Raw genomic sequence first — 21705 nt, forward strand, 5'->3', positions numbered from 1 at the left:
GTCAGCCAGGAAATACCTTGTAAAAATTGTACAGTCTTTTATAAAATTAACGAAAGACCATGTAAAAATTATAAAACAAATCCAGAAAACTTTCAATTTTTAATATACCAACTAAAAGAACCATCAAGGTTGCATATAACCGAACCTATATATAATGATTTTTCAAAGTAAGTAAAACTCTTGTGGAAGGTACTCCACAGACTCCCAAAGTAATGTTAAAACACTGTAAAGAGAAAACCATTTGTTTTAAGATTTGTATCACTACTAAAGAAAACATTCTGCTTACATTTTATAGAGAGGTATGTAATTTAAAAAACCAGACCAAGACCCAGAATATTTCAGTCTAAATATGAAGTCCCCACCTTTACTCAAGTTCTTGGAATTTCAGTCATAAATTGCAATTAAGAGTATGATTTCACCCACAGGAAATCAGTATTTTCATATCTACCTATTTTAAGGGTAATTTTCACAATTAAATGTGTATTAGTTAATTTGTACTCAATTTAAGAATGTCTGTCCAAGCACTTCCATTATGTCATAAATATGCTTAAATTAGCACTGCAGGAGTGTCGGTCAGATTGTGCCATCAGTGAAGTTTCTATATTTCATCAGGAATCTCTCTTTAAAGATTCCTGATAAGGTGCAGTCATTTCCCCACATTTGGCATGCAATGCATCTGAAATCCATCTTCAACTAACACACATTGATTTTTATGACAAAGGTTACATGGCTAATGTCATCCAAAAAAATGACACATCCATAATTCAAATTGCAACACTAAGGGTCTTTAACAACTCATTACCATTCATACTGTCACAAACCCTAAAGCTGCCTCTTCCCTCTTTCAAAGGAGGGTAACCTTTGTCACTCTATAGAATGTGCCAAAATGCTGAGCTGCCCACATCAGCATTTTTCCCTTCACAACTATTCTGAAGTAAGGATGATTAGCCCTAAAGTCCTGCATGTCTGCTGCTGACTCTTGGTTTGGGCTCAGAAGGCCTTACTCCATACATCAGCTATTAATTACAGAATCAGTACTGCTTAGCAGAGGATGCCTGACTGATTACTATCCAAGTATTTATTTTTATATCTGTCCTTATCCAAAAATACTAAATGGGTCAAAATTTATTTCAGCTGGAAACCTAATTTTACTTTATCATTGGCTTAAACTGGAGTAAAATCAAGCCCTGAAGCACAATAGCATTTTTTTCAATCTGCCTTGCTCACAAATCCTCCTGGAGATAAATAACATTCAAACCAAGAAAAATTTAAAAGCCCCCAGAAATCTTGGCATATTTCACATTTTACAAATATTAAACCTATGAATTGAGCTGAGATGAAAACAGAAGGGGAAATATGAAACTGACACAGAAATATATTTACTTCTAAATCAGCATTAGATTTCTCTTCTTCTTTTGAACTTGTAACAACCTTTTAAATATTTTTTTAAAATTAGGACTAATAATTGACACTATTTAAATAACACGATGGCATTTTCAGAAAACCTGTTTAGTTAAAAACCACTTATTAATATTTTTATTTTAAACCTGAATGGTTTAAAATAAATTTGAGATTTCAAATGAATTATTAATTGTTTCAAGGTCCACTGGGTCCTATTCTTTTCCCCTCCAAGAAGGTTAAATTTTCCTCTATAGAAAACACCAAGCCATGAATCAAATTTGACTAGATATAGCCAGCTTCTGTGAAAAAGGAGAAAATTTGAAAGCAATAATAAAATGAAAACATCTCCAGCCCTCCAGTTTAGCCTTCTTTTATCCCAGAAACTCAAAAGAACATATGTACTATAGAGAACCGCAAAGTATATGTATCATCATTTTTTCACTCCTCTAAGGATCAAAATTCAAGAAAAAAAAATCCACATAAAATGAGCAACAAATGCCTCAGAACTGTAATACCTGCATAATACAAATACTTCATGTCAAGCTCACATTCCATTTCTAAAAAGAGTTTCTCATTTTCACTAACTTACATCCACCAATTGAGCAATTATGCAATATGTGGGTGTACCTTGCAGTCGTTTTTTTTTAACATCTGCATTCTGTGTTAAATTCTAACTGTACAAGATGCCTGATCATTTTTCTTTATCTTGAACCTTCAAAGTGGTAGGTTTACCAGAGGCAAAACCACACATCAGAGAATATGAGTCATATAACAAAGAAAGGACTCTTCCCCTTCTCCCCCTTGCACCCTGAAGCCATAATAACCTAAAGACACTCTACTGTAAATGGCTTCTTTAGCAGTATTGACAGCATGTACAACTCAATCATTTAGCCAACAAACAAAGATATTTTTAAGTCCTTACTGTATCCATAACAAATTGCTTTCAGTACCATTTTAAGGCAAATTAAAACTGTGCTACAGCAAAAATAAAATTCAGAATGTCTATGCACTTGCTTTCTTGTCATGCATAAAAAATGAAACATTCTATGCATGTGCCTATAAATAATAACATAAAAAGATAAAAATAATGTACGATGCCCATGCAAGTTCATCTGAAAAGTATCTCTCATTTGTACACAAAAGATCAGCCTCCACACACAAGTCCCACATTGATTCCATATCAAATTAAAGCAACATTTACATACAAGCAAACCCATGCCAACTACAATAGATGAGGAAGCAAAGCACCTCACTTGACCGCTGCTTACGCAGGTTTCCACCCTGAAGTGCAGTAAGTATGGGAAACAACACTGAGGCCACTCTAGCCTTTTATTTCCTCTTATATCCTTTTCTGCAGGTAGACAGTAACTCCTCAGATTAACATCCTGCATCTAATTCCATGTAGGAAATCAGCTTTCAACAAAGTCTTATTTGATGTGTCAATATGTAAGATTGCATCAGAAAATTTGAAGAGGACTAAATGCAGAAACAGCATTTAGAAGAAACATTAGCAAATAAATCTGTAACAACAAAACCTTGCACCACTAAAACAGGTGCAACCACCACAGTCTTGTAGGAAAGTTAACAGATGTGATGCTGGCATAAGAACTTTCTACAACCATCTTCCAAAAAGTAAATAACTCCGATGTTTCAGTAAATCCAAGTGTAGCAACATATTCCCCCTCGAAGCAGAATAAATCAGTGGTTTCTATTCTTACCTGTGTATAGTCAAAGTCAGAAAGAGGAGCTATACTCTTGATGTAGTCCATTCGAAATTGGTTTTCTGGGTTGGCCAATGGAACTGGGGGTATTAAAGTGCTCATAGCTGAAACTATAGTCTAGAATTGGATAAAACAAAAAAAACAAACGCATTAATCTGGATACAGGATCAATTGAAGATAATCCAATCTGATCAGCAAAATGGGATTTCTCTCATCAATCTTGGAAAGCATAATCCTTATAATTTCCAGTACAAACAAGCATGTAAGAACAGTATAAAGTGTGTTCTTACCACAATCGCATCTTTCACGTTTTTCCGAATATCCAGTATTTTCTGTTTCTTTTCTCTGCATTAAAACAGAAATATGTACACTTTGATTTTTTTCTTCCAAAGCAGTTCAGTCACTTTCATTGAATTTTTTTTTCACTGATCGCTTGTTTATCTACTCTTCAAACATTAAAACATACTAATAGTAAAAAAAAAAAAAAGGCAAGACAAACACATTTTACCCTTATCCATTTTCTTGCATAGCATAAAGAGCAATGCACATTCATCCCTAATATATTTTTTTAAATCATTCAATCACAGCCACATCTGCAAAGCTTCCCCTAATGGAACTGGAAGTCATTCTTTCATTTCTACAGCATGATGTAAACATGCTCTAAATTAACAACATGTAGGTGAAGGCCAACAAATATCTAAAATGAATGCTATGGATTAATAATGATTTCTGGAAAAGTGGTCTTTAGAGAGAAAATTATGTAGCCTCACAAAACAGGAGGATTTCTAACAAATAGGCAAAATTAGTTTCAGTTTTATGCTAACCCCAGCACCGGAAAAACAGCACACAGTGTCATCTGATTATGATTTGACATGTATTTTTATATTACAGACAGATGCAATATTTGGTTATTTGCTTCTATGTAAAAAGTAGTCGCCATGTTGTTGCTACACAGGGGCCTGTCAAGCGCTGCAGTAGCAACAGTGTAAAATACAGTAAAGGGGCCAGAAGGAGAAAATGCAAACATACAATAGCAGCAATTTCCTTATTCTCACTCCCCTCCCTCCCGCACAACACAGTGTCAAGCCACCAAAACACAGGGGATGAGAGGAGAAATTTCCTAGCGTACTGTGTGTTAATCTGTTTCCAACATTTAAGGAAAAATAAATCACAAAGTGTCAATAATTCTTACTCTGAATTAAATCCATTGACATGTAGGATTCGCATTTGTTTCACAATAGTGCTTTTTCCTGACTCACCAGCCCCTAAAAGAGAAAGAAGGAAAGGGAGAACATTGTGATACATGATTCAGGCTGGGTGGTCAGAGAGTTTTTTTGGTTTGCTTCTTTTTTTTTTTTTTAAGGTTTTTTTTTTTGGACGCGACAGCATCTCCCACCTCGGCAGCATTTCTGTATGTGTGCATCCATGTGGCTCAGGCGATCTGTGGACGCCTCGCTTATTGCTCAATAGAGCAGCCCACATTTTCCATGGCCAAGGCGCACGCCGCATCTCCCCTCCCGGCGGGCTGGGGCTGCTGCCCCCTGCTCGCCCCGCTCGCCCCGGCCCCCACCTCTGCCGCTTCCTCCTTACCCAGCAGCAGCAAGCGGTGTGTCGCTTTATAAGCCAGCCTCTCTTTCTGCAACTGCTTCTCTATTTTTTTGTTGGCTTCTCGCTGCGCTTTCTCATCGATACGCTGATCCTCCGTTTTGCTGTTGCCCAAACACCCCATAGCCGCTGCTCAGGGTGGATGTCAAATCGCTGCCTTCTCAGATTTAGTATTTACAAGGGGGAGGGAGCGGGGGGGAGGCAGAAGACAAGTCTTTATATCCGTGTGTGTCCCTGCGACGGTTTCTCTCCGCTTCTTCCCACCCGGCTCGCTCACATAAAATGGTCTCTGGCCGCTTTCCGATCGCAGCGGAGTTGGCTGCTTCGCTCCCCACCAGAGATGCGGAGAGCAGGCGGCAGAGGTAACCCTGCCCCGGCGGGGAGGGGGTGGGGGGAGAAAGCTGTGCAAAAATGCCTAACATGCAACGAGAGGGAGAAAAGGGCTCCTCCTGGAAACCAGCCGGGTGCCGCTCTCCGCTCTCCCTCCCCACCGCGCACACAATCCCTATATTTCTCTGTAAAGGTCTATTTTTGTCTTCCTAACTCAGCACTGCCTCTTTCTGCGAGACCAGGAAACAGCCCCGCTACCAGCCCAACGCGCAGGGAAGCCGAAGGAGAAAGGTAAAAGCCGGACGGATCTACCTGGATCCTGCGGGGCCGGGGCCGGGCGGCGCCGCGGGGTCCGCGTCCCCCGCCCGGGCCGCCCTCGCCCGCCCCGCCCGGCGGCCCCGGCCGCGCTGCTGCCGCCAAAACCCGGAGCTGGCACCGCCGCCGCGGGAGCCGCGGCCTCCGGACCCCCGCCCGCGGCCTGCCGCAGGGGCAGCGAGCTGCGGGACGCCGCGCTCGGGCACCGGGGAGGCTTTCCCGACCTTTCCCCGCGCTCCTCGGCGGTACTGGAAAGGCCTGGCCGCTACCGGAGCGAGGGCTGGCACTGCCGGGTGCCCAGGCTGGCACAGGTGATGGCTGCCATCGTGACCGCCCTGCGGGAGCAGCGCCGGGAGGCAGCCCCGGGCACCGGCGTGTGGGAGCGGCCGGGATCTGCCCGCCTGAACCCCGACACACAGAGCACGCGTGTGCACAAACACCCTGCCTCGACTGCTTAACCAACAAAATGTCCCTTGCCACACAAGTAGTCACGGCAGCACATGGGCCGTCTTTTCCCTTTGAATATTCCACTGCATCAGCTAAACCAGAAAATAAAGCTATCCAAACAGCTCATGGTAATGTGCAATACGAACATGATAATATGCACGTCTAATATCACTACAACAACAAATGTCGACAAGAAACCGTATCTCTGTTCCTTCATTTGCCTCCATTTTAGATCATAAAATGAAACTTCAAGCTAGACAACCCTGTAGGTATTCCTTTTTGCTTCAAATCTCTTGCCTTGCAAACTGGCACCTCAGTGCAAAAGCAGCAGTACAGCACCTGGCTCGTCCTAAACTCCCCCTGCATAGAAACCACCTGCACTGCTCAGATGTGATGCTTGATGCAAGAACACAAGAACACCAGAAAAAGAACTGATGTTACTCTGCAGTCCCCAAATACTTTCAGCTTTTATGTCCAAATAGTCACCCATACTTTCAAAGATGGCTTACTGAAAAATTAATATTTTCATAGATACATACGTGTGCAAAATCCTGGTCACAACTAAAATCAAAAAGAGATTGCCATCAACTTCAATCAAACAAAACAGTATTCTAATCTAAAATGTATTGAAAAGTATGTAGCAAAAAGAAACTAGATTTTACAAGCAGAAGGATTTAGTTTGTTTTGGTTTTTTTCAATGGCTCCCTCACTCAGCTGGGAAATGCTGAATCAAGGAAGAGAAACTGGTACTGTTTAATTTGAGCACACATCAGAGGAAGGTGAAAAGGGCAGAACCGAGAAAGAAAATGAACAGGTACTGCTCCACCTGTGGTTGGGTATGCGGAGTTTTCAGAAGACTAAAGAATTCAAGTGCCAGATATGTGGTTTTATGGTACTGATTGATCTTGACCCTGGAAGCTGTTTTCATCTTCCCTCTTACATAGGTGGGGGGAGCTGGGCTAACACACTACAGGATTGACAGGATCTGCCAAGTCAAAATATGCATTTTTAAGTGTTTCTGAGCTGCATTTTTTTAGGACAGACTGCTTCTTTTTCCTATTGACATTTTTCTGTCTGGAGAGACAAAAAGCACCACAGATACAGATAGGTTTGGAAGTACAGTTCAGGGTGACTGCTGGTTTTGGAGGCTGTCAGACACAGGATATATGATGAATAGCTTTTGTGAAGAGCAGTCATGTTTGCTCCCTGCCACAGCACTATGAGAGCCTACACTGAATGGCTTGGTTAGAAATCACTGACTGGGTCTGAATTTTCATAGTCCTTCAGTGTCAGAAGCCGTAATTTATGATGCCCAAGATGTGTGCAGCCGTATTCATTACCTGGGGAAATACTTCAGTTTGAGACCTAAGTCCCAAGCCTGGCTCGTGTCAGTCAGTCTGCAGGAGTCTGCCTTGTTTCTTCCCCTCCTCTCCCCCAGCAATTTTCCTCTTTCATGTACTAACACTGGAATTTTTGGTGGAGACTTGTTCCCAGCTTTGAAACGGCTCAGTGCCAATAAACAGAATTTTACAGGATCCTGGTATATCCTGCTTTTACCTTTCTCCAAAAGAGGGAAAGTGTTTCTCATTTCCTCTCTCCCCCTTGAAAAACCCCATGACCCCTTTGGGTCTCTTCCTCCTGAGAAAAGATCACACAGTTCACGAATGATATGCACAAGCAACCTGGGCCCAGAAAGAACTTCTAGCTGTAATTATATTCCCAACCCTCCCTTTGCTTTTCCCAAACACAGCACTTATCCCAACATAATTGAACTACAAAATCCTAGAAGCAATAATAAACAACAGAGAAATTTTCACCCCTTTGGACACAGCTCTCTTTTTTTTTTTTTCAGAGAGAAACCTTAGCTATCATATATGAATACGTCTCTTCTGCATACAGATAAATCTAAAACTCTATAAAAGGTTGCAGCGGTGCTGCATCACTAAACCAACTTCCAGTACAAACTGTACACAGGAATAAAAACAAAATCCCAGACAAAGGAAAGAAGACTTTTCCTGGTTTTCCCCTCTCTTCTGAGGCAACCAATGTGGGATCCTCCTTGAATTCCTGAAGGATGAGCTATTTCACATTGCTTCTGCCCCTTCATATCAGACAACATATTTATACATACATACATACATTTATATATGCATATATTTATAAAAATAAGTATGCACTGAGTGGATATCTGTGTGAAAAAAACAAGATATGCCTTCTACTTTTGTGCTAAATTTGGCGCTATTGCCTCATGCAACCAGGCAATACGGCATAAGCCCTCCTGGGGGGAAACTGGAGATACCTTTACTTCCTGCTTTCCTCTTTGAGTTCCCACCTCAGGATGCGCTGTTTGTGAGCCTCAGGCTGAATGTTGGGGAGCACAAGCTGCTTGCTTGAGGCCATATTTGCATTTTTGTATGGAGGAGGATTGACAGCAGCTCAGCTGAAGCCACACAGGGTGGCCACCCCTACCACAAAGTGAGTCTCATTTCTTGTGCCTTTTCTGCTTGGAGTAAGAAGGGACAAAACCCCAGAAAGAATTACAGTGGATCTCCTACAGATGCAGCTAAAGAGTCCTGCTCTGGTTGCCCCTCCAATCCAGAGCAGGACTGATGCAGAGCTTTTTCTTGCAAACAGTAGGTAAAAGTGGAGAAAGTTTCTGTACAGCAACCCTGCAGACCATTTGCAGTCCATCTTCCCTTACATGGCCTCCTTTGAGGCTTTGGATCCATTTTTTAAAAAAGAACAAATGGAAAGATGGAGGTAATGAAAAGCATAGGAGGGACCTAAGCCACTGGTAAAGAGATTCTTCCAGCTTGTCAATCTTCCTGCCTCAACTTTCACAGGGATCTCTGAACTCTCTGCTGACACTATCCTCATATATGGGCACTGTACTAGGTGAGTATCACTGGTGCCCTGATCTCTGCTTCTCCTCACTGACCTCTCTTTTTATGTAGCCTACTGCTGGCAAATCAGGATATGCAACTCACTAGTGGCTGAGTTTTTACTCCACCTCAGCATCAAACTTGGGAGGAAAAAAAAGAGAAAAATGAATTGTAACTGCATAGGCATGCAAGAAAAATAATTCTTTCTCTCTAGAAATAAATTACTGGTAAGTTTCTCTCTCTGTAGATGTCAAATATTAACACAAATGTACACACTCTGTGGAAGGCTACGTTTGGAGTTTTATAAGATATGTGAACCAGGAACCAAAAAAAAGTATGGCTCTGTGTTAAAAATACTGACTAAGGGTTTAGGAAAAAACCAGCATGTACTTTGCAGAGAAGTGAATATCACACTCAAAACCAAATCTAACCTTCATCCTTTTGTTTAAACCCATGACCTCAAAAAAGTAATTACAATTTTTTGAGAGGGGCTCATCTGTTTCAAGAAGCAGGATGGGAGACATGCCAGAAAAGATGAAGTATGCATTTGCACAGTGACTGTGGACCTGATCCCAAATTGCCTTCATGTCCATTGATTAAGGACAAATTCAGTGATGCAGAAGAGGGTCAGGCAACACTGACAGGCCTGGCAAAGCTCTGAGCAGGTCCTTGGCTCCTTGACACAGTTGTTTCCCAAGCCATACTCCTTTACTTGGCAGCTGCCACTGTGTAACTCACCTGACAAACCAACTTCTCCTGTGCCCACTCCTCTCCCCTCTTTGTGCAGCACAGGGTGCAAAAGGGAGAAAGCAGCAAAAGGCAGAAAGCAGATGACATGATAGAGTAGAAGGCTGTGGGCTTATGATAATAGTCTGAAGAAAAATAAAAGGTTTTCACAGAAAAACTGCAGGCAGCAGTCCACAGAAATGACAATGATAGCCTTTAGCCCTGAGAAAGCATTTGTGAAGGGGAGGATTAGATCTAGCAGGAGCCAGATGCTCTTTGGGAAGCCTGTGTAGAAAAGCATCAGGTAAAAAGCAGATTTGTAGTATGATTACACTAAAGAAAGAAGACAATCCTCTTTGATTCAAGCTAGTTATTCCTCATCCAAGCTAGTTATTCCTCATCCATGTCCCAAAGACAGCAGAGGGAACAGGGAACTTCTGCTATGGCCATCCCATCAGCTCAGGGCTTCCCTTTAGACCCTTACTGGTAAAATAATTTCAGTGTTTACTCTTGTCTTTTCTGACTAAAAATTCCTTATCTGTGAAGAGAGACTCACATGGCATCATTCCACACAGGTCCATCTGTTGGTACCAGAGGCAGAAGCAGATGATTGAAACTAACACAAATCCAGCAACGTCCTAATAGCATTTAAAAGACTAAGCAATCTCCTGTGGTTTAAATGTTCTTACATATTACAATGAAGTAACATTGTTAAACAAAATGACACAGATGCATTTGCAATAAGCAAAAGGAATAAGTTTTTGATGAATTTGCAAGACAACAGTATTATAGGACATGTTACATTTTTGGCAAAAAGAGGCACTTTTCTGTCAGTATCCCAGTTTATGAAGAATTTTATTTGGATGGACACTCCAAGGGCACTTCCCGAACTTTCCCTCCCACCCACTTAACAAAGTAATGCATTCCCATTTTAAGGCAGTGGAAAATTAGTTCTAATCAGTTGTTTAGGGGAGTCATTAGAATTAAATAGATTAAAACCAAGCAAAACACGCTAATATTGCCCTAATTTAGAAATGAATTAATCAATAAATAAAGTAGTCAGCTAGAATTATAGGAATTATAGCTGAAGTTAGCACTTTCAGAAAAGGAGTAAAACCTATACAGGAGACATGTCCTGGATTGTCTGCAACATGCTGACTAACACCTTGCACAGCTGTAACAGCAAAGCCAGATAATTTGTCTGCAGTTTGTAAAAGCTTTTGTATGTCACATAAAATTTTGCATTTAATAATGAATGCTCAGGTCAACTATCGTGATCTCACTAGCTGGACAGAAACAAAAACTGGAAGGAAAGCTAACTTGTGAGACACTGAACATCCATGTGATGTGCCTTAATCTCACCTTTAACTCCAAGGCACACCTCTGAGCAGGACTCCCACAGTCATAACGTGCCTGCCTCCACTCCTGCTCTTTAGACAACATTCTGCTGAGCTACATTTTCTCCACATTTACCCCAAACACATCTGACCTGTGATCTCCTTGTATTATCCCTCTATCTTGATATAAACTCAGAGATACTTTCTAGTTTCTTCTCAGTTGTTTTAACTTCTCTGCTCAAGAAATTAAGTTTTAGCTACCCCAAGAAATGGTTGATTTTCAAAACAAAAAAGGAAGTACATGTTAAAAAAGTTATGCTCTAATTCCTGTGAGTGCCTGAATTGTTAGTGGTATCTCTCCATAGAAAATTCTTACAAATATAGAAAATCACTGCATACAAGTACCTTAGCATGAAGTGGGGAATTCTGTAACTGGTTCTTAACCCTGTTTAAGGATCCCAACATGCAATTACACACAAGAGCAGTCATTAAAAATTCGCTTCAGGAAATAATGTTCCCAGTAAGTTGGTAGCCTTGTGCACTCACAATCTGATTTACATAAATAATATTTACCACAGAAATACAGCTTTTGCTTGACTGCATGACTAGCAAATCCAGATAAAATATCAAAACTTACTAAATAAACAACAACCCAGTATTTTTCTCCTTATGTATCTAATTTTTTAAACTATACATCTGCTTGTAACAAATACCTGTTGAGTCATGTTCTGCTTGGCCTTTTGTGATTTTAGATCTTAAGTTTCCTACAAGTATTTCTAGGGTATATTTGTGCAAAGCCGATGATCTCTGGATTAAATAGCTCTCACATATTTGCTCATAATTGAAGAGACATGGCTTGTTGACCCACGTGGTCCTTTCCCCAACAAGGTTTATGTTACAATTAAACTTTAGGCTTTCATGACATGAATTTATTTTTTTCTCTGGAGAGAGAAAATGGACAATATGAAGACTAAGCAGATACATTACACTATTCCATCTGCATACCTATGTGGCAGAGGGGGAAATACAATCTCTAAGCGTAATAATCTCCTGGAAAGTAAGTCTATTTTTTTCTCTTTTTCTATTGTTTACTTACTCACTTTATTCACTGCTAGTCTCAAATACTATTCTGATAGAATAAGTTAATGAAATTCAAACCCATATGATTTTACTGATCTTATTTTTACTAAAACCCAAAAGTTTTTTCTAGCATCTACTGGGCTGCTTGTATAACATGGAGTAGATTCTTTGGAGTAAATATTTCTCACAGGATCATTTCACTTGGGGTGAAAGGTGATAAAAGCATTCGTGTACAAAGGAGAAGAGGGAAAGGTTGAAAAGTCCACAGAACTTGCAGACATTTTGGAACAAGCCATTTAATAAGTTACTGAGGAATCAGTATTTTCTCACATACTTTGGGAAAGAAGTAGTTTGTTTTTACAATAAAAACACACAATGTGAGAAAATTTCCTATACTATGGTAACATTTTCGCTGGGTTTAAAGTTTCAGACTTATTAACAATGGTGCCATGTTTCTGTACAATCTGCATAATTGTAGGCTTGCTTTTGGTTGTTTTTTGGTTTGGGGTTTTCTGGTTTGTTTGTTTTTTAAGGAGACCCATTCTAGCTTGATGCCTCACAACCTCCTTAAAATTTTAAATCCTAATGCCCCAATGATGCAGCACAATGCTATACAGAACTAGTAGTTTAGGAATAGAGAGAGTAGGAATAGCACAAGTGCAAAAGGGGTTTAATCCAGCAATTTCAGCTAATGCAGCTGCTCAGACACTGCACTGTTATGTTTTAAAACACTGAGAAGGTTTTAGAAAGCTTATAGCTGCTTGGAATATTTAACAACTTACAACAACACTTGCATCGTCAACCAATTTGCCTACCAATCCTAAAACATTTAAAGGGCTTTAAACCTACCCATATGCAGACTCTTCCTGCTCAGAATCAGCTACACACAATCTGCCATCCACATCACTAAACACAATGACAAGATTATGCTTCCATGTCTTTGCAGCCTATTCTTCACACTATGCAAATCTTCAGGAGCTGCATTTCTGATCCCAATGCAACAGCACAAAAGCTATTGTCGTAATAAATGGTTTAACCTGTCAGCAACACTGTCACCACAATTACTACCACTAATAAAGATATGATCATAATCTGCCACTTAAGGATCATTAGATACATTATGACTATTGTATTCTATTACATAGTTCTTTTACATGGACACTAAATGAGAACACTTGATTTAAATAAAATCAAGTAATATAAATTTTCATTGACAAATCTGTTTTTCACCTTTAGACAGTGTAGGGTGCTGCTTGCTGATGTAGGGAAAACCAGCTATAAAAAGGCTAACCCTGAAAAATGTTTATCAGAAATACAAACCACTGTAACACTGTATACAAAGAGGAGAGCTTGGGAGAAGGACACAAGGATGCTCTGTCTGAGCATGCAAATGACTTACATTAAGCTAGGTTAAAACTCCTTAGTACCATTCACATGCTTGTGTCCATGCAACAACTTACAGTGTGTTTGGGAGTGGACAGCTGTATGTTCAGAAAGATTCAAGGTTTGTATCTGTAGAACGCACAGAGTGCATGACAGAAATTTATTCAATGTAATTATTTTCATATAATTTTATTGAAGCTGCAGAAACTATGAAAAAATAGCAAATGCCTAAATATGAGTTGTATATTCACCTCAGATGCAGCTCTTCTGCATGTGTCATAGAGTCCTCCCCTCTGAAAGCCTAATTTCTCAAAATATTTCATCTCATAATGACCATGAGCTGTCAGAGTGACCATGAAAACAAATCAAAACTAAACAAGGATATGCCCTCCCCACCTTGCCAAATTGGAGGCCCAGAACATATCAAACAAGGTATTCCTCACAAAGAGAAAAATATTAACATTGTAGGAATTTGTGGAAAACACAATCAACATGGGTCACCTCCCTTGAAGATAAAGGAACACAAATTGGCAGAGGAACAGAGAAGAGGGATGAAGAGTGTTAAACTGGATGGCTGCTATCAGAGACTAGGAGGAGCAGGATTTATCAGACTGGGATCACTGTGCTTGCCTTGATGACCAGGTGAAGCACACAGCACACCATGGCTTCCCCTGCTGTCCTGGGCACAAGGGCTGCAGCTTCCTACTACAGCAGGAGCACTGCCAAGGGCTGTTGCAGGCAATGTTGTATCCACAGCTGTGGGTCAGGACCACTGGCTTTGCCTTACAGAAATCAAAATGCATGTTGCTGCTTTCCAGAGAAGTACCAGAGAGCTTTCCCATGACTAGAGAAAAAGATTTAGTATATTCCAAACTGAACTGTTTCACCTAATTTAATAATTCTGGCTTGAGATGCTGCAAGCCATGTGTAAATGAGACAGAAAAAGAAATTAGTTTCCAGCTGCCAAAAGAGCCTGGATCTGGTAAGAGCATGACTGGAGAAAACATCACCCAATTCCAGCTCAGAGAGTAGTGCAACTGTCTCAGGGGAGAGAGGGCACCTGGGCATCCCTCTCATCAAGCTTCCACTTTATCATGGTGAGCTGCTATTTCTGCTGTGGAAGTCCAGTCCAGCAGAGGGAAAGGAGGTAGAAGATGGCAGGCATCCACACACCTTTTGGAGCCTGTTCCTTCTATTGTGTCAGCAAACAATAGCCTCCTGCTAATCTGTGAATCTCCTCAGGCTCCCTTCATGCCTTTACTATACTGCTTCCCCAGCCCCAGTTACCTTCTCTGCTATTTACAGCTCTCTGAACAGTCAGATTGCTTCTCTGCTCGCCCTGCAAGAAGATAAGTTGAAAAGAGAAAAAGATGTCACTGAGTCAAATGCCCACATTTTCCAGTTTAACTTGGATACTTTCCATATGCTATCTCTGAAAATTTTATGTGATTTGCAGCATGAGCCAATGGCTGTCTTCTGTTAACTGCACAGAGCACACAGCCAAAGATTAACAAAAAACTGGTGCTGTGGCAAAATACTTCCAGTACTGCTAAAATCTGTGTTTCTTAGTAATTTCAATTGCCTGTGGAATCCTGGATGAGTGTTAGTATACAATGGACAATTTATGGCGTGCTGTTGCCATGAACCTGTTGAATGGGTATGGAGCCACGAGCAACCTGGTCTAGTGGGAGGTGTCCCTCCCCCTGGCATGGGGGTTGGAACTAAATGGTCTTTAAGGTCCCTTCCAACCTAAACCATTCTATGACTCTTTTCTGTGCCTTTCTGGAAAATACTGAATGGATAGACTGCGCTTCAAAAATTCAAAATCTCAACAGACAAAAAAAAAAAATACAAACACTACATAACTATTAAAGTTTGGCTTGTTTTTAGTTATACGATCAGATTTTAAGAAATAAATCTTAGCAGATAATTGTTCTAACTGTTATTGAAACCATGATGGTAACTTACAAAGTCATGCTTTATACTGAAAAATACTCCAGAAGTATTTGGATTACTTATATACTAAACAAACCAATGTCATATTGTCCATATACAATACAAAAATAATGTAATTTTTTTACAGCTTCCTCTATTCCAAGTGTACACTACAGTGTTTTTTAATATAAATTTTTTATTTACCTGGCACATGAAAACCCTTACCCTAGGGTTTTGTTACATATTCCAAGTTTATGCTTGGAATCTGTTCACTTTGACATTTTGGGGTTTACAGATCAATTATAAGAAGAGAAAATTCTGCTGTGGGCCACACAGAAAATTTGCTATAATCATGCACAGTGATGTTACATGATGTTACATGCACTAAGAGTTAAAACCCTGCACATTATGCAAAACTTTACCATCAGTAACAATTTAAGCAACTGCAGCACAAAGAGCTGAATCTTATAGTAATCAAATGTGGGGTGCAATGCCACAACTAAAATAATTCTGACACAGATGTTTAAAATCTAATTACAAAAAATATTAGATTATTATCTGATCAATCCCTCCCTTGAAATGCCTTTTTCTCTTCCCAAACTCTAAATGGATTCAAGGTAAGTTTATCTAGAGAGCTAACAATCAGTGCCCAGAAATCACTGTGAATTGGAAGTAAAGGTTACTAGCAGGAAATACAGCTGAGCAACTGCATTGCATGGCAGCAAGCCAAAATTAGTGAATTCTCATTGATGTGTAAATAACTTGGAAAGCAAAGGTGCAGAGCTGGTGACCAATCAAACTTGCTGGTCACCAGCAAGTGACAGAGTTTCTGCATGTAGTTTAACAACTCTGGGGATGATTAATCATTTTTAGTGGTATTAATGAACCCACTTTTTTTCTTAAGAATTAATGCTAATACATTTTAATGCTTTTCTTCACTTAAAAGGAATAGTTCTTTCAATACAGTGCTGTACAGTTTAGTCCATAAGGCATCCAATGACCTCAAGCAATGAGAAAACCCATATGAGCAACCAATTCATATCTTCAATATATAATGAAATCAGCTCCAGCTTCTGTGATGCTTCTCAAAGATGGAAGAAGAAAAATGCTTCAACTGTAAACTACTCTGTATCTATTCACTACAGGAATTGTGACAATACATTATGCTCTGCATTATTTTTTTTGGTATTTTAAATTCCTCCCCCTCTAAATTCTACCACAACTGCAAGCTAGGACAATTTGAATAAAATGCCTTATGTGTACTGATGCTAGTACATATGAAAATTAGCATTTACCTATCAACCCACTGAGGCAAGCCTGAATTTCCCTTACAATAAAAATGAAAAGCAAGCAGCAAATCAGAGCTTCCCTCTTCTCCATGTAGAATTATGTAATTTAAAACCTAAGGTAATAGGTATGTTATGTGCACACACACAAATTTTCTGTCTCTTGGTAGGAAGTTACCTCTCCATTTAAAGGTAGTGATATAATCCAATTCATCAACTTTTTCATGGGCTCCTCACCATCCAAATGTGGATAGCATTCACCTTTACTGGCTGAGTTTCTGTGGAGTCTGATGAAACTGCCTTAAGATCCAAGGCCTATAAAGACTGCCTTACTTAAGATTTTTTTTTCTCCAAATGACCTTATGCAAGATAGGGAATATTCAAAATCTGTACATATTTCTATAAAGTGAACAAGATCATGCATATGCCTAAACTAAACTGTTTTAGGTAAACACCTGCTTGAAACTTTAAAAGGATCACTGTAGAGTGCTGCAATGAAGTTATAATTGACATTATGAAATTTAGCCATCATTCTGCAGGTATACCCCTATTTGTGCTGCATTTTTGGTACTTTTATTTTTGAGCTCTTTTTCACTATTGCCAACTTCCACAGCTTGTATTAAAGAGCTGTCCATATCAATCCATTTACAAAGCAGACATACATATCCTCAAAAATCCTGAGAGGCAGAATACAGACAGACCTTTAAATCAAGAGCAGGCAAACTTATGATAACACACCATTTTCCAACATGAAAGTTTGCAGAATCTGCTAATATATTCAATTTATTGGAATCCATCTGCAAATGCCACAGGTTTTATCATATATTTGCAGTGTGCAAGGTGGACCTTGCTCTTTGATACTCCCTTTCTGGGGAGAAGAGGGTGGCAGGAGAAGAAAGATCTGTATTTTCCACACAAAAATGCCAGAAGACTTAGGTTCAAGCTACTCAAAGTCAATCTACGTTGAGCAAGACTGGTTACACTGCAAAATGAGAGCCCAGTTGATTAGATGAGCTACATGAAGAAGCTGTTTCCTCACTGGGCTGCATGCCAGTTTTAATCTTTAGCTCCTGACAGGTCAGACAGCCCAAATAAGAATTATTTCAGGTGTTTTGAGAGGCATGGCAGAGCTGGGCACACAGAACAATTTTCCTTTGAGCTTGAAAAATCTGCAGCAAACAGGATTCAGTGCCACAGCTCACAAAACCTACACAGACACCAGTGGGGGTTCATATAACTTTCCACAGCAACCCAGAGAAAGTGCTGATAGGAACACAGCTTGTTTCATTTCAGACAACAGCTAGGCAAGGTCAGGCAGCTGGAGCAAACTGAATGCATCCTGGTCTACAATGACTCTGTCATACCACTGACATTTTTATCAAGATAGCTATCTTTAGAATAGGAAGTCAGTGCATTAAGCAATACCACCTTCCTTTTCTTTCTGTGCCCTGATCTCCCTTCATTGCTTTCCAAGTCTAATTGTCAGGACTAACCCATCATTTTATGAACAATTACATTCTCTAATTATTACAGGTGCGTTCTTTGATAAATTTCTTACTTCCCCCTTGCCCCCCAAACCACTCCTCTGCTCTTTACTCTCTGGTTTGGTGCCTCTTCAGTACGTGCCCTCCATCCACTGCAACAATCAACGCCAGCAGCATCAGTTTTGCAGGGAATCATATAGATGATTTCAAAAAGTTCTGTGAGAAGCCAAAACCATCATAAAAGAACGGTATAAACTTTTAAACCCCCTCCCTCTGACTTTTCAAGCTTATAAGAGCTGTCAGCAACAGTCTCTTTTCCTCTTTGATACAGATGATACACATTTCAGAAGACTGCACTGAATATGTAATTACATAAAGATAGGAGCTAGCCCTTTGAAACTCTCCTTCCTGATTTATAGGGCATAAAAACCTCTCTCAAAAGAAGCGGTAAGACTCCTGTTTCCTGAAAAACTCCTGCTCACAGATCAGTACATAAAATTCTGAAGTCCCACCCCATTTCTCAGTGCCTCTTTTATGCAGCAGATTAGGTTTTGAATGATCTTGAACAACAAAAAACAGACACACCCTACCCTCAAATATACTTTTCAAGAAAAACTTGATTAAAGCTGGTGAGGGAAGAACTTGGGACATTGTGATCAGAAACAAAGGCATAAACTGTGCAGGCCTGATGTTAATAGAACATGCTGTAAGGTATCTACTGTTCCTGAAAAATCAGATGTGAAAATAGGAAAGCTAAACATGTTCATTTTTTCCCCCACAAAGAAATAGATATTAATTTTAAAAAACTTTGTGCATTGTTCAGTACCTTATCTATATCTTAGAAGCATTGATAATCAGGACGTTTCAGCTGAAACACCGAACCAGTAACCTTCAACCTAAAGCTGAAGGCCACGTGACCAATCTTAGAGACATATTTACATTGTTATTTTTAAAATGCACTTTATGTCATATATTTCATTACAAACTTTTCGATTCCAAGTGTGCAACAGGGAAATAAATTAAACATAATAAACATGACTTATGGAGATGACCTCAGAGTTAGAGCATAGGAGGGACTTGGCTGTGGAACAAACAACTTCTGGAGATGTTCCAGGACTACAAACTCCCTTTTTTTTCAATTAGATGATCTAACAGACCCCGTGATGATCCAGCACAACAAACAAATTGTCTGAGGACATGCCAAGTAGTAAAAACAGTAAAACATGATTTTTGCCTCTTAGCACTAGGAATTCACACTCATTAAAAGGGAGCTCTTCTGCAAAAAAAAAAAAATCCAGTACTGTAATACACAGCACTGTGTTTCACACTTATGATTATAAGAAGATCCTCTTGTTCTCAGAAACTGAAAAAGTTTGCTGCAGGACGTTAAAGGTTTAACAGAGGGACTACCCGTCATCAACACAGGGCAGTGGTTAGCAGGCTTCCAAGCAGTCCCACTTCAGACAGTTTGAAACCAAAATCAAAGCAAAATCAACTCCTGAACAGGATTATCTAAAGACTCATCACTGTGTAAAAATAGCTCATGTGTTTGATGCCCAGTCATGAAAACACTTTACAGAAACCTGAAAATAAAAAAGGTGTACATATACACACACACAAACACTTTTCTGATGGTAATCACACACATGTAGAATTTAAAACAACAAAAAATACCCAGCACAGACATAAACTAAAAGGTGAAAGGAACCCACAAGAGATATAACTCATGAAAGAAACAAGAGCAGTTTCATAATGAGAAAGCAGTGCAATAGGGGCCTTAGCTGGCTGCTTGTCTCCAGGCAGTTGTGCCCCGGTGCACAACTCAGGTGTTTGGAGCACATTTCCCCCACTCACTTTCTCAGCTGAAAAGCTAATGAAGTCTCAACAAACAGACTTAAGTTCAAACATCATTAATTCTGCTATTAAGGTATATCACTAAGAGGTTCTCCCACTTATATAGTTATGAAGTGCCTGGCAACAAGGACATTTATAAATAATTTCTCTAAAGAAGGAAAGGCTGACCTGAATTTTATTGCAGATCACTAGCTGTGCCATTCTTTACAGTTTCAAGGCCCAGAACAGTAGCAAGAAGATGAGAGATTCCCTCAAATTCATGCACAAAAGGCTGCTGCCAAAATGGCATCAACTAATTTGCTACAGATGCATAACACAAAATGTCTCAATCATTCTTTTAAAGCATTACTTATGATAAAAATTAACAAGGGCTTTCAGACCAGAGCAACATCAGGCTCTGAAGCTGTCTTAAAAACAAAAGTTTCAGTGAAGCCATACTAATAAGGGAGGGTAGGGTTGCTGAACTGGGGGGTGTCTCCTCTAAAGGCCTAGCTCAAGACATCCGATGGCACCAGCCTTGAAACTCTCCCTTCTCTTCCCCTACGTGGGAGCAAGGAGTGAACCAGAAAGGACCTGCTCCCATCATCCTTCTGTGCTGTTCTCTCCCTTCTTCCTTCACAGTGACTCCACTACCACACATCTTATGTGTCCAAAAGGATTCCTCCCCCGTATGTGTGGCATGCTTTGGTTAGAGGGCAGCAAGCTGTTACACATCTCCTTCACAGGACCAAAAACATCTAGGATGAGATAGATGCAAGAGGCTGCATTTTGGCCAAAGAGGATGTGTGCTTGGTTGTTTGATGGGGAAGGATTATACTGTCCAAGACTCTTCCACAGACACCTCAGGACATGTGGTCTGCTCCAGCTGGAAGATGAGCATCAGCATTAACAGCAGTGTGCATTTCTGAGGAACACATGAAAGGGGCTTCAAGATGTAGATCACAATAACAAAACTGGGATCTCAAATTTCATGCAATGTTTTTGTTTTCTTGTTCAATTTTCCCCTGCTTGAAAGCAATTTCTTCAGTTATAATAGTAAAGCTGAATACCATGGAAAGAACTGAGGAGCAAGCAACAAATAATGCTCTAAAGTGCCACTAATGTTGTCCATTGTCCTGCCATCAATGCATCCATCTCTCAAAAATCTGCACAGTGTATCTGTCATCAATGTTCCTATCAACATGCTGCACCTCTCAGGGTTTATCCTTTATCTCCAGTGTCACCTGAGTGTCCAATGATGACAATGATTTGGCACACTCAGAGCTGCCAGGTAGGTACAGACTTCTCTTAAAGAACATAAATGTGGTTCATGTAATTGTTTTGAATTTAGTAAAGTCTTCTGCAAAGTGTTCTTCTGTGGCTGAAACAGCCCAAATGCCTCAAATGAACAGACATGGCAATTTTTTCAACCAATGTTCAGCTAAAATTATGATCCACTGCTCCTAGTGACTTCCTTTTAAACAAAAGCTCATTAAAAAGCATGAGAATGCAGAAGGGGAAGAACTGATGGTGATGCAGGGGATTTTCAGAGGTGAATTAAGGCATCATATGAAGAATCTCATGCAGACCCAAAGAAGACAAGTTAATGTAAACATGGACTCATTAATACACTGATCACAGAATCATGGAATCATTAAGGTTGGAAAAGACTCCTAAAATCATCAAGCCCAACCTTTGACTAATCACCACCTTGTCAACTAGACCACAGTGTGAAGTGCCACATCCAGTTGTTTCTTGAACACTTCCAGGGTTGATGAGTCCACAACAACCTAATCATCCTTTCTGTGAAAAAGATTCTTCCTCGTTTCCAGCCTGGACCTCCCCTGGCACAGCTTGTGTCCTCTTGCCCTGTTCCTGATGAAGTGCATTTTTCTCTCCCATCTCTTTTTATGACATAGCTAGCCCACCTAAAAATTTAT

The 21705-nt window shown here is 40.0% G+C and overlaps 1 protein-coding gene across 2 annotated transcripts in view; it reads right to left on the reverse strand.

Annotated features, from left to right (window-relative positions):
- Window positions 1-21705, reverse strand: part of GNAL (G protein subunit alpha L) — a 182246-nt gene that overhangs the window by 109917 nt on the left and 50624 nt on the right. The window contains exons 1-4 of one of the 2 annotated variants that reach the window (XM_005486712.4): window positions 4713-6365; window positions 4315-4387; window positions 3413-3467; window positions 3120-3239 (exon numbers count right to left, since the gene is read on the reverse strand). In XM_005486712.4, the coding sequence (XP_005486769.1) occupies window positions 3120-3239; window positions 3413-3467; window positions 4315-4387; window positions 4713-4851 (387 nt within the window). In that variant the 5' untranslated portion in view covers window positions 4852-6365. Of the gene's footprint in view, window positions 1-3119; window positions 3240-3412; window positions 3468-4314; window positions 4388-4712; window positions 6366-21705 lie in introns of those variants that run through there. The other variant, XM_005486711.4, reaches the window with a different exon arrangement.

Source organism: Zonotrichia albicollis, chromosome 1 (genome assembly GCF_047830755.1).
Source record: "Zonotrichia albicollis isolate bZonAlb1 chromosome 1, bZonAlb1.hap1, whole genome shotgun sequence".
NCBI lineage: Eukaryota > Metazoa > Chordata > Aves > Passeriformes > Passerellidae > Zonotrichia > Zonotrichia albicollis.